Raw genomic sequence first — 14,548 nt, forward strand, 5'->3', positions numbered from 1 at the left:
TTGGTCATGGAATTTAGAATGTAGTGGTGCCTAGTGATTTATTCAGTGTGAAGCGTCTCATTAGTGTGCAAGCCATGGTATACGATATATATATATATATATATATATATATATATATATATATATATATATATATATATATATATATATATATATATATACACATATATATATATATATATATATATATATATATATATATATATATATATATATATATATATATATATAGTGTATATCACATCATTATTGTATTAAAATCCATTGATACATTGTCCAGTGCAACCTCAGCAACAGCTTGGCGATGGGCAGGGGCTTCAGGCTCTTAAAGCTCAGTGTGGAGCAGTTTCTTAGCTCTCACCATGTTTTTTGCCACTGAAAAAGAATCATTTGAAACAGAGCCATGAGACTGGTGAGCTTGTGTGGTTTACATTTGTGTTGAAATATTGATTTCACAATATATGTTTTTTAATGGTTATATAAGTTAAGTCTATGGGTAAATGTATTCACTTGTCAGCAGACTCACTGTCACTTAGGAGGTATTCAGTCTTGTTCTATCATAACATTCATATCTTTCTAGATGGACTCTTTATAAGTAATTTCAAATGAAAACTCTTGTTAATGCAGTAGTGTGTTTGGCATAACACATATTTTAAACATATCAATGTCTAACCATTACTTTATCAGACACTGCTTTTTTTTTTTTTTACTTTTGACAAAGTTCAAGGTGTGTTATAATATACGAAAAACAAAACAGCTTTAAAAAGTGTACCCTATATTTTAAGACCATCGTATTTTTGCACATTACTACCTGTGTGTTAAACATGTAGCATGTGTGTTGTGTAAAACCAAAGCCATTGCTTTTTGCACTGTGTATGCCATGTAAAACCAAAAAAAACTCCCAAAAAAACATTGCTTTATGGGCCTGTAAAAGTTTCTTTAATTCCCAAACTGAAAAACTTATATGAATACATTAAACCCCCTAGGCACTTACAGGTTATCATATCCTCTGGTTCATAAGCGTATAGTCTGTTGCTGTACTGCCCAGCAATGTCAGCTCTTACAGTCAGAGAAGGATCTGAGAATAAGAACAGACTTCATTAGAATTGTATATTTCTAAACAAGTTCCATATTGCAATATTAGGATAAAATAAAATAATTACACAAAGTTGTCGTAGTCTTTTGTTATTTAGTACCTCTTAAAAGCTGCATAATTAAACAAAAATCATTACTCTTTAATAGATCTAATAATGTTTGTTTTGTATTTATTTATTTTTCTGTTTCATTTATTTGCCCATTCACCGGTTGCTATGTGTTGCCACGTAACTGAATATACTTTGTTACCATTTTACTCAACCGTAGTTCCTGTCAGTTTCTCCCAGGTAACCAAAATCTCCTACTGTACTTCGGTGAATTAACTATCTGACTTTCAGATAGTACAGCTGGTAATATACCGCACACTTACCAACAAAGATAATTCTGGGAACGTAATGACCATCTGGAGCCAAGTTATTGTCTGTGGTTTCATGCTGAAAACAAACATTTAACATTTAAATGACTAGTAACTTAGCCTTGCCTTAACTCTATCAAAGACTCAACCCAGCTTGACATACTGTATAAGCACTATTCACACAGATCAGCAGCATCATCTATAACATTAAGGACTACCATACCACATATTAAAGGTATGATTTTTAAACAGGAATAGTTATAGCTTGAATCGTCATTAAATTAATTTGTTTTAAAGCTATGCAACATTACCACACACCCAAATTCAAAGGCAAACAGCTGCGGTCAATGTCATTACTTTAAAAAGTAAGTGGCTGTAAACTTCATTTTTATAGATTTCTTTAAATTTCCCTTGATTGTTTTCTGATGTTCGGAATCATGCTGAGTTGTCCTGAGTTCTTAGGCTCCAATAATAAGTCTTAACTAGAGATCCTCTGGTGATCCTGTCAGTACTGAACAGACTTCATTCATTCAAAACATGTGACAATGTAACCTTTCAACTCCCCTCATTTCTACCATACATAAATGGTGGGACCAGTAGAGCTGAACTGTCACATTGTCACATGATTTGAATGGGATGAGAAAGTCTTTTGTGCCAGGATTTATGATCTCCAGGGAAGCTCAAAAGCCCGGTAAAGACAAATGGGGAAAAAAGATGATATTGGAACCCAGAACCACTCAGAATGATTGCAAATGTCATTATAAGTAAAAGGGCATTTAAAGATACTCATTCATTAAGGGGTGCTACAATTCAAAGATAACACTTTACATAGCTCCACTTACAGTTATAGAAAGTGATCTTTCTAGTCCCAGCTTCAGCTAGATCAGTTTAAATACAGTTCTCCCCCTTATAATGCTGTAGTTGGAAGCCATCGTTACGAGACTATTTGTGTTCTGCCTTATAACGAGAATGCAAGAGCTAATGGAATGACATTGAGGCAAATAGGAGCCACGACCATGCCCCCTTATAAATATGATATAAAGGGCCGCCTTATAGAGGAGAAGCACTGTAAATAAATAGGGCTGTGGATTTGATGGACCATCAGAAGCAGGTAATGGAAAGACTAAACCAGCTAGGGGGGAATGAAGAGGTCAGTCACACCATCAGATTGAGCATGATAAAGTCTTCCTGGGCCATCTTCTGCACTGCTGAATCAGCAGCAAAAGTTTTCTTGAGTGCTGAGATGGGAAAGAGAAGAGGATGGGGGAAGTCAATGAGCACATTCCACATCATTCATGCATTCCTCTTATTCTTTTCTAGTTATCCAGAGGTAACCTAATAAAACAATACATTTATTTATTTAATATTGTTAAAGCTGCAAGAAGAATAAGAATTAGTAATACTTGTAACTACAGCTATGGCCAAACATTTTGCATCACCTACAATTTTAGGATTGAGACATATCTCCAAAAAAAAAAAAACACTGTATGAACTTATATTGAGATTTTTTATTTAATATCATGTAATCAAGGAAACTACAAAATGATATTGCAAAAGTCTACCGGAAGCCACAGTAGTACAGGATTTCATGTTAGATTTCGAAATGTCACATTTTTCAATTTTTCTAAATTTTTTGTTAAGTACACCACCTACTCAACATATCGTGGGTGTCGGGCTCCAATATAAATCCGCTATATATCGAGGGCCGCGATATAGCAAGAGACCCATAGAAAACCAAATAAGCTAACAAACAAATACTGCACAACAACTCCCTTGTTTTATTGGGGGTGTCACAGTCCAGTGTAAATCCTCACGCGACCTGCTTTTTCTCATTTTTCGTATAAAAAGCAGCACACTGTTATAATTCGTACAGCGGAGGGTAATTGCTTCTCATCAACTTCAGTCTCCAATTAATTTCATGAGTCTTCCTCTGCTTTCTCAAATGCACAAACCCACTGCATTGAAAGAATCCATTCCCAACAACATAGGAGGCTTGTTACTAGGGAGCTGATGTCACTGCCTTGTGGCTTTTGCTAATACATTACTGCCACACGTGAACACCTTGTTGGCTAAAATAAAAAACGCTTCAGCAAGTAGATATTTTATTTGCTTTGTGTTATTGTGCAATACGTGTGTATATAATGACAGTACGATATTAATGCTTTGTTTTTAATTGTTTGTATATTGTTGTTTGTGATGTGCAGTACAAAATAAAACAAACAGTAATTCTAAGTGCCTATGTATACTGCAGCTAAGGCATACAAAAATTGGGAGCGAACTCCAGGACCACGATATATCCAACTCCGCAGTAAAGCGAGGGGTGATAACGAGGGGTGGGTGTATATGGAAAATTACAAGGCGGTATGTAATTCAATATGTTAACGTAACATTATTCAGCACGTTTAATTCAACTTTATAAAGTAAAATGTGTTAATTGTATAGGGTGATGCAAATTTTTTGGCCATAGCTGCAGTTTATGTTAATGGAAGGCCTCCAATGACAATGATTTTATATATGTAGTTAAATATATTTCCCATTTATTTTACACCTCCAAGTACAGCATCTGTATAAGCAGAAATAATTAGCAGTTGACACAGACAGTAGTATTTACCTTGGCTATGGGGACATTCATCCAGGTGGTGGATTACCATAAGAGGTTTTTGACTAGCAGAAGAAAAAGATTGGTCTCATTAGCTTAATTACACTTTACATATCAGTGGCTAAAGTTACACTCATATTTCCATTATAGTGAAAATATAATGTTACAGTTCACTGTGTCAAATTGTAAAACCACACAGAAAATGGCACCAGATTTATTGCAAGGTTTAAAACCGTTACCAAGAATCTCAATTGTTATAGGCTAAAGTATTGATTTTACAAGAAAAAAACTTTCTAAGCTTTCCCCTGTGAAAGCCCTCCATAAGAAATATTTAGTCAGCCCTAGCTACTGGTACACAAAGGTAATAATAATTAAATATTTAACAAATTTTAAGCAAAACGCCAATGAGTTTGAAGCCTATGCTAACTCCTTACAATCTCTTTCATTGTGAAAGCATCATTGTAATCCATCCAAAAAGTTATTACTGCATGCTGTTTGTTCAAACTCTAAAATCAGGATGTGTTTGGTGCGTAAATCCACAAAAAAGTCTGGTGATGCAAAAGTACGGATCCGCACACAAAGAAATACAACATTACGTTGTTCTAGTTAATTCATATTTATTAATTCAAAACAGAGAACAAAAATAACCTACATGTTTCGACTCATGAATTCGTGAAACAAAGACTTACCTTTTTCTTGCTTTTAATAAAGCTTCTTCATAGGTTTGGACCCACAAAATCCCATCACCCCACCCTACAAGCATCAACATGACAAAAACAGTGATTAATATCATTGGCAAGAGTGTAAAATGTAATCAACATTTATACAACACATTCTTAAGGTTAAACTTAAATCTATCATTAGCTTATAAAATAAGTTGGATAAGTATATAGCATTAACTGATTTCAAGCAGAATTCACAAATGCACTGTATGTGGTATTTGCATAGACTGCATGGTCACCAGTCAGTGTGATATACTGCAGACACACACCTCTGGAGAGAGTCTGGGGCTGCCTTGTTTCTGTCCTCGTTGAAGCCACATCCAGAACAGCGGCAATCAACAATACACAAAGCAGGGCGGATGGATTCATTTTCTGAAACAGGTAAAAACAGGCTTAAAGGGATTTCAATTGAACAGTAACTTATAATAATATTTCTCTATATCAGCCTTTGCCTAGCTTTAATGTAGATTTGAGCTTATTAGGAGTGCCAAACTGAACAGCCTTTCTCATTCCATTCAAATCATATGACCTTTCAACTCTGCCAGCCCCATATATATATATATATATATATATATATATATATATATATATATATATATATGTGTGTGTGTGTGTGTGTGTGTATATATATATATGTATGTGTATAAAATATGTGTGTATCGTTGGGTTCATAGCTTCCCCAAACGAGACTCACCACACTTGCTTAACTCCATTACTTTTAAAGGGTTACCAGAGTATAAGGGATGGTACACAGAGATTAATAGACAGTACATCTCAAAAACTTTGTTTACCATGCCTACAAAATATATTTTATGTGGAAACACATTTATACAAAGAGTTCAAATGAAAAACTAAGTTCTAGAATTTCTCGTTTTAAAATAATGCACATCCAGAGTAAATTTGCACTTTTTTTTTTGTTGGTGTAACCCATTTTTCAATTATGTTATTGTAACAAATCAATTATTTTATACTGTGAATAAAGAAAAAATACTCTTTTCCTCCAGGGCCACACATCATGCCAAAGAGTTTTAGACTTCTCAACAAACTTTTATCCCAAGCATAAAAATCTGAAAAATACTAAAGTAAAGTCGATGGATCCACCACAATATTTTATTTTTCACATTTAAAGGAAATCTTGAGGAAAGTATTCTGAAAAAAAGATTGATTTTAGCCTGAACCTTACCTGCTCCAGAAGTGGCTGTCCTGTGCATTGAGTGAAAATTCTGTTAAGCTGTTCTACCTTTTCAATGAAGCTCCTGCTCACGCCTCAGCTTCTTATATCCACCTAACCTGCAGGTGCAGCCATGCTCCAACGTCAGAGCAGGATATCCTTATTCTATTGAAGCACTAATCAAATAGCAGGAAAACACATTCTTTTACAGTCCTGTGCACCTACAGCACACACTTCTCTACCTGCTTGGATATTTGCCAGTGAGAAAAAAAAACAATATGTAATTACAGTAGTTAAAGAACTTGGTTTGTTTGTTGTGTGTTTTTTCAATATTTTATCTGAGGTACCCACTAGATTTGGCTCATTTATTTATTTATTTTTGTTTGTTTTGTTTTGTTTTTTTTTGCTATACTGTAGAACACTAAAGGTAGACAGTTTACTCTTGTCCTGTGTGTTAATGTTTTTTTTTTTTTTTTTTTGCTATACTATAGAACACTAAAGGTAGACAGTTTACTCTCGTCCTGTGTATTAATGTGCCCAATCCTTGTAAAGTACTTTTAAAGCCTGCTTTAATGCATTATAGGATGCATTTGGGTTTGTTAACAGAAATATCAACTAGTATTTATACACATTGAAACACATTTATTCACTAATTATCACCACATTGAAATGTCCCTGCCAGAATATACCGTAATGCAACTCAATGGTGACAAGCTCTTTATAATATCACTTATCACACTCTGATCAAATTTATTTCTCATACAACTTATTTCCACTCCACTTAATATTGAAATATCAGTAGTGCAACTTTAATTAAGCCTATTTCCAAGGAACATACTGAAACTGAGTTTTGGCAGCTTTTTTTCGGAACAGTGTTCTGGATGCTAGATGACAAAGTGGGCCCACATAATCCTGTATTAGAGTCTGGATTATGCACTCTAGTGCTTTCATTCAGCATCAAACAAACAGAGGTGTCCTGGTTTTTTACACAGAAATTAAACCTTCGTCCTGGATTCTATAATATACATCTATTCATGAATGGATATGAGCAGGATGCTAATTAATACTTTTACTAATGTCTTCTATATAAACAATTATTTCTACAAAAGGTAAGTATAATAGATCTTTACAGAGTGTATGGCTTTAAGCATATAGGGATACCTGGTATACATTAAGTGCAATGTTGTATTCTGAAACGTTTGTACTGTATGTATAAAAAATGTAGGTGCAGGTAATAGCCCTTAAATTAACATTCTAGGTTGGGTGCAGTGTCAGGGAAGTTACTTTTAAAAAGAAATCTATTACATTTAAAAGTTTCTTGAATAAAATTGTAACTAGTTACAATAACGTATTATTTTAGTTAGAGTTTCAAGTAGTTACTTCTCTGGCACAGTTTATATTTTACAGAGATGTTCTTTTCAGTTTGCTCATGTTAAAACTCTAAATATTCTTTGACGATCCAGCTAGGGGACCCATTTGATCCCCCCTCTCATGCCATTTCTAGCAAGATGAATATCACGCTCATGTGATGTGTAAGCTTCATCTTGCACTGTTGAAACGCTTTCTAATTCCCACATTATGCATTAGGCATAGTCCTTTTATTTATTTATTTAAATTTTTTTATTTTATTTATTTATTTTTATTTTTTTTTTAAGAAACTGTTATTTTTTCACATACAATGTAAGCCATTAGAGGTCTGACAAAGGAACTGTGATGAGGTAAAGCGATCCTGTGCTGTAATCCAACCTCTCAGCCGCCAGGGGGCTTTGAGCCATCCTAGAATGCTCCAACAGAGATGGTGTGACGTGGCAGTTAAGCCTTTGGGGCGGAAGTCCCAAAAGGACGGTCGCCATCTTTGTTGAGGGCAACAACATAGAATGTACTGGAGAGTCTCAGATTTAGCAAGCAATTAAAACACTAATCGCTGATTGGTGTTCCACTGATTAGGGGGCGTTCTGCGGCACATAAAGGGGGCCGTGCTGGTGCAGTCAGTGGGGGCTGGTTCTGGAGGTTTCAGAGAAGTATGGTTGAGGTGTTGAGGTGTTGAGGTGTTGAGGTGTTGAGGTGTTGAGGTGTTGAGGTGTTGAGGTGTTGAGGTGTTGAGGTGTTGATTATAAAAATAATGTTAACTATGATTTTTTGGCAGACCTGAACAAATTGCCTTAAAAGGGAGACAAGCAACCAGGAGGCCAGACACCAGAACGCTTGGGAAGGCGAGAGCAGCCTCTCAGAGCCTGGATAATTTTACTTTGTTGTTTATTTATTTTGTCTTCACATTTCAGTTAGTGTTTCTCCTTTGTTTGGACTTTTATTTTTGTTTACTGGTTTCTATTGCCAGTAGACAGGAATAAAGAAAAGAAACTCTGGAATATCACACCATTGTTTGGATTTCATTATTTTATGCCTCCACCCAACTCGGCTATTTGTGACAGGAACCTTTACAGTTACAAGTTACTGAAAAATATAATCAGATTACAGGAACGTGTCACTTATAATGCGTTCACTGGTTGTGTATACCTGGTTTTGAATGAAGTGCACAGGGCCCTACTCCCTGTTATTTAACTCGTTTAGGTGCAGGGTGTAATTACAAAGGGTTAGGTTGCTGTTTTCTTGGTCCTCATGGTCAGGCACAGAATCCCAGATTTGCACATATGCAGGACTATTATATATTTTGATTGTAAAATTTTATATAATTGTAGGACAGTGCAATTTCAAGTTTTGATAATAAAATCAGCCCTGGTGTTTGAGCTGTTTCTTTTGTAAACCTGCACAGACTAATCAATACTGCCGATGCTGCCATCTAAAGCAAAGTGTCAGCTACTGCAGCACTGTCATTAATCCATCAACATACAGAACCAACACAAATTATAAAAACAACAAATGAGTTACAGCAAGACTAGGGGTAGGGATTGTATTGCCCCTCTGTCCTCACTCAAATCCCTTACTTACTAAATACCAGTACCTCGATTTCTCTGAATTGATAATCGACTCTTCTTTAAAAATTGTAATGAGCAATTAATCTCACAAGTATAATGTTATCCCAAAACATTCCTTTTCTAAGAAAGCAGGGGGTGTTTGTTGCCTGATAACCTCACTCTAGCTACCTGCTCACTAAATATATTAACATGCTGTGGCGGAGTGTCCTGCCCCTTTATGTTTATTAAGTGTTTTATGTTGTATGTAGTGTGTTCATGTTGGTTTTTATGTATAAAATACACGGGATATAAATATGGGTTACGAGCACGAGTGTTATGAAGTGTAATTTGTATTTAGGCACAAGGATTACACAGCACTTCACGTGCAGGTAAAATAATATGTGAGCACGGGGAATTGTACTTTATTAATTCACGTGCAGTTGTACCGAGACTCCAATTGAATGATTGATTAGCAATCGAGTCTCGGTACAGCTGCATAAAAGCTGTATGTTTTCACGCACTCTGTGTTGTGTGTTCGTGAGTGGAGAACGGGAGAGAGAAGGAGAGAGTCTAACAATTGCTATTTCGTGCTGGAAGTTCCAGCACGGTACTTGTTTTCTGTCCGTCCACTTTGTTTGTTTGTCTGTCTGTTTACTTTGGCCAACATGCCCTTTATTTTCAGTCGTGTGTTTTGTTTAAATCCTTTGTTTCTTTATTATTTACAATAAAACTCTGGACGCCGTAGTGTCACAGATTCACCTACCATTCCTCATTGTTTGGAGTCTACATTTCTGGTCTGACATCACCCCTGCAAAGACATCCTGTTCACACATGCCTACATAAATAATCGTCTCCTCTTTAAGAATTTGTAAAAGACTTTACTGAACAGCCTGTCCAGTACATTCTCTGGTACCCAAAATATGATCCACTTACTATCAATGTGGAATGACTGGATATGACATTTTCTCTTCATTTTACCCTCAAAACATATTTTCTGGCTAAGGACTGCAAAGGACAACACTACATTAAATATTGGATTAGTCTTGGCAGTCCCCACTCAGGAAAATTTGTGGTAAAACAGAGAACAAATGCTGCACCCAGTCATTCAGCATTGGTTGTAAATTATTTTTGACACAAGTTTAAAGTCTGTTCCAAAGGTCTTTAAAACATGTCAGTTCCAGTGCACTCAAGTTCAGTGTTGACTGATCCCCCCCCCCCCCCCCCCCCCCCCCCCCCCCCCCCACAAAAAAAACAACTTCTATATGAATGCAATAAAACCTTTAGAATTGCATCTAATACCTGTAGAAACACAGGTACATTAACTACACTGTAATTACAGTATTTAATACACATAATTACTCCTAAATCCTATAACAGGACCAGTAACTACATTATAGAATTACTTATATTAACAACATGTAGGTCTCTTTAGTTACATATATAAGGAAAAGACCTTGTGACAGCATGGAGAGACAACTGACAGGAGGAAAGAGACCCCACTGGGGCTGGCAAGGGTTAGCTACCCTGATTGGCAGTATCCAGCTCTATGTTTTCAAAGGTAAACAGGATCGTGGAGACACTCGCCCAAGGCTTCTAAGAAATTAAAGACAAAGTTTGGAATTGAAAAAAGGAAGGAAAAAGTACAAACTATTCCTGGAAAGTCTAGACGGCAACAGGAGATTGAATGCTTAGTTAGAGAAAGGAGGCAGTTGAGGAAGCAATGGAAAAAAGCAGAAGTCAGAAGGAGGGACTCAATCTGTTACAAATGGTCATAAAAGATAAAGCTTACAGCATTGCACAGAGCTGAGCACCTACGGAAACGCTACAAAAAGAAAAAGCATTTGAGAACTAACTTTTATAAAGATCCATTCAAATTTGTAAAGAAGATATTCACCAGCGAGAAAAATGGCACTCTAAAATCATCAAAGATTGAGCTGGAGAGATATTTGGAGGAAACACATACAGATGCAAAAAGACAGGCGCCTATGTCAATTCCTTCAGATATTCGACCTATCAATCTACCCGAATACCAAATGGAGGACTCTGCACCTAAGTGGAAAGAAGTAGAGCAAGTTGTGAAAAAAGCAAGGGCATCATCATCTCCAGGGCCTAATGGAGTTCCATACAAAGTGTACAAGAGTGCTTCTGGAGTTCTACGAATCCTGTGGAAATTGATGAAAGTGGCATGGGAAAAACAGGTTGTACCAAGAGCATGGCACTGAGCAGGTGGAGTCTTTATACGCTGATGTGTTCCCAGGATGCTTAGAACACATCAGCATAATCTGGCAACAAATTCAATCAGCAAAAAAGGAGAGGAAGGCGCTCCATGTGACATTCCTGGATTTGGCTAATGCATATGGTTCAGTGCCACATGAACTTCTTTGGGCAGCATTTGATTTTTTCAGCGTACCGATGACAATAACAAATTTACTGAAAGCCTACTTTGGAGATTTGCAATTTAGTTTTACAACTTCAGAATTCAGCACTTCATGGCAATGCCTAGAAGTTGGAATAATGGCACAATGTACCATTTCTCCACTGGCTTTTACCATGGCAATGGAAGTAATTATAAGGGCATCAAAATGGGTAGTGGGAGGAGAGTGCTTGGCTTCTGGAATGCGACTACCACCAATTCAAGCATACATGGATGACATGACAACAACGATACAACAGTAGCCTGCACTAATCGGTTATTGGGCAAATTAACTAATAACACTGAATGGGCACAAATGCAATTCAAGCCCACTTAATCAAGGAACATCTCTATAATTAAAGGTAAAGTAGTAGACAAAAGGTTCTACATTAATGGTGAGGCAATACCAACAGTGTTCGAGAAGCCAGTGAAAAGTCTAGGGAGATGGACAGGAAAGGACACAGTTCATGTGGGAGAGATTAGACAACAAGCAGTAGAAGGGTTGAAGAGCATAGATAGCAGCGCTTTACCAGGCAAACTGAAACTCTGGTGCTTTCAATTTGGTATACTGCCAAAACTGCTGTGGCCACTGACTGTGTATGAGGTTTTCTTGACAACAGTTGAGAAGCTGGAAGCTTTAATCAGTTCATACGTCAGGAAATGGTTGGGATTTCCACGCTGCCTCAGCAGAGTGGTACTTTTTGGTAAAGGAATACTGCAGCTTCCAATCTCTGCTATAACCAAGGAGTTTAAGTGCGCCAAAGTCTGATTGGAAATGACATTAGTAGATTCACAGGACAAATACGTAAGGCAGCATCTGTGTTGAAAACTGGAAGAAAATGGACAGCAAAGAAAGCTGAGGCTGCCCTTAGAATCTAAGATAATATGGGGCAAGTTCAGCATGGAAAAGGAGGTTTTGGTCTCAGTTCAGCTCCTGCTACATGGCACAAGGGTACTCTGGTTCAACGGAGGAAGCTGGTAGTCAATGAGGTGCAAAAGCAGGAAGAGAGGATCAGGTGTGTAAAGGCCATTTCCCAGGCCAAACAGGGAGAATGGTTGAAATGGGAAAGTGTGGAACAATGCAAGATCGGCTGGCAAGACCTATAGACAGTGGAACAGAGCAGGATCAATTTCCTCATCAGATCATCATATGATATTCTCCCATCACCACAGAACCTAAACCTCTGGGTGGGTGAGGATCCCTCATGTCCTTTGTGTTCATTACCTCCAACATTAAGGCACATTTTGACAGGATGTAAAGTGGGTCTTAGCCAAGGATGGTTTACTTGACGCCTTGACCAGGGGCTGCGATGTTTGGCCTTAGCATTGGAAGACAAACGTAAACTGACCAATAAGTTGCCACCAGTTCCATCAAAGCATCAAATACAAAAGACAATATTCCTCCATCCAGTAGAGCAACCACCAAGAAAAGGTGTTAAAATCAAGCCTCGCTCAGGACAACTGGAAGCTGCTAGAGACTGGAAGATGCTGGCAGATGTTGGTCAATGGCTTATTTTTTCACCTGAGATTGCCACCACTAACCTTCGACCAAGTGCAACAGCGAGGATGGAGAGTCCGAGTTTACCCAGTGAAGGTGGGCTGTCGAGGATTTGTGGCACACTCTACAACCCAGTTTCTCAGAGACATCGGGTTCAGGGGCCAAGAGTTGCGTCTCACAGTGAAGAACTTATCTGAAGCAGCAGAAAGGAGCAGCAACAGGCTGTGGTTGAGATGGAAAGATTCTGGAAGGGGATCTCAAGCACAATAGAAAGAAAGCAACACTGATGTACAGGTAAGTAAGCTGGACTGAGCTGAGTGGGGGATGGAGGGGGGTGATGCTGGGGCGTCAGAATCACTGTTGAGCCCTCTTGAGGTGTCGTGGGCTAGTCAATGGAAGGTGCCCACTTGAAGACCCCAGAGATGTACCCTACTTATCTCAATCCAGACGGTTAGCATGCTGATGCGCTGGGGAGACTGCACTGTGTTGATCCCCAGCGCATAAGCCCAGTGGGATCCTCCTGTCAATCATGGCAATGACACAGGGAGGTTGGGTGAGGGTGTGTCGCATCACCCTCTCTCTGAGTCGATCGACCAATAAAAGTGATGCTTTGCTGTTCCTCCTGGCTTGGCCTTGTAGGAGAGATGACAGTGGGAGCTGGCTTCGTAACCCTGGAATAAACAAACGGGGGAAAAAATGCCAGTGTCTGGAGCTGGAGAAAGAGGCAGGCAAGCCCGGCTAAAGAAGACAGCTGTGGGTACATTATTTATTTAAATATTGCATATCCATACTGGGACGCTATTGTAGATTAGCTGGGGAATCCTGGGCAACCCTTTCAGTACTAGGAAGGGAACAGCAAAGCATCATTGAAACCTGAGCCGTACCGGAGAGTGGAGGCTGCTGGACACTGCAGGAGGAAGCACCTGTTTTACTACCATTTGTAGTTTTATTATTATGTTTTATTTTCACTTTTTTCTTTTGTCTTCTGACATTTGAATATTATTTCGGCACCTGCGTGCGCACCATAGCTGGACTGACCGGAGGAATTTTTATTATCGCTGTATTTCTCCTCCACAATGCAACAGTGCCCTCTTGTGTATCAATAAACCTTCTATGTGCTCAGTGAACCCCCACAACCTCCCAAACCATGTAATAAAAGAAAATACTGAATGTAATTACACTGTGAATCATGATAAGTACACTGAACCTAAGGTAACCCTATGTGATTTCTTTGTAAATGTTTTGTATTTTTAGGTAACATTGGTTCACTTGTCAATAACATCCAACTACAGTAATATAGCAATACGGGATGGTCCTCTATTGGAGAAATCATGGCGACGAGTTGATTGCAGGGAGGAGAACATGGGTACAAAGGGGAAGCAGCTATGTCAGTACGTCGCTTTGCGCTGAACAAAAGTAACCTGATGGCCGGAGCCTGTTGTTTGTTGTTTTTTTGTTACGTGTGTTTTTCTGTGTTGCAGAGGAGAACTGATCGCCCCGGAGCTGTCGCTGCCAAGTCAGCAATCACCCCAGAGCATTTCACTGCACAAACACCATGTCTTCTTGCACCACGGTCCCCGGAACGGAGCACGCACTATTTTGTGCACGGAGGACGCGGGACCGAGCAAGTCCATTGGACTATTGTTCTTATCATTATTTTTTTTGGGTCTGCAAGCCTGCTGTGTACCCCCCAATACCATTGCTGGTAAAGGGGTGAATTATTTTTGTTATTACTATTAAAATACATGTTTTTGGGAGAAATACTGCATGGACATTACTT

At 38.2% G+C, this 14,548-nt stretch overlaps 1 protein-coding gene across 1 annotated transcript; it reads right to left on the bottom strand.

Annotated features, from left to right (window-relative positions):
• Positions 1-202: 202 nt before the first annotated feature.
• Positions 203-6,061, bottom strand: LOC121322209 (anterior gradient protein 3-like). The gene is made up of 8 exons (XM_041261821.1): positions 5,955-6,061; positions 5,041-5,143; positions 4,739-4,802; positions 4,062-4,114; positions 2,612-2,688; positions 1,466-1,529; positions 995-1,078; positions 203-375 (listed from the first exon to the last, which is right to left on the bottom strand). Exons 2-8 carry the CDS (start codon positions 5,138-5,140, stop codon positions 326-328), a joined length of 492 nt encoding a protein of 163 aa, XP_041117755.1. The 5' UTR covers positions 5,141-5,143; positions 5,955-6,061; the 3' UTR covers positions 203-325.
• Positions 6,062-14,548: the final 8,487 nt, after the last annotated feature.

This window comes from Polyodon spathula, chromosome 10 (assembly GCF_017654505.1).
Source record: "Polyodon spathula isolate WHYD16114869_AA chromosome 10, ASM1765450v1, whole genome shotgun sequence".
Lineage (NCBI taxonomy): Eukaryota > Metazoa > Chordata > Actinopteri > Acipenseriformes > Polyodontidae > Polyodon > Polyodon spathula.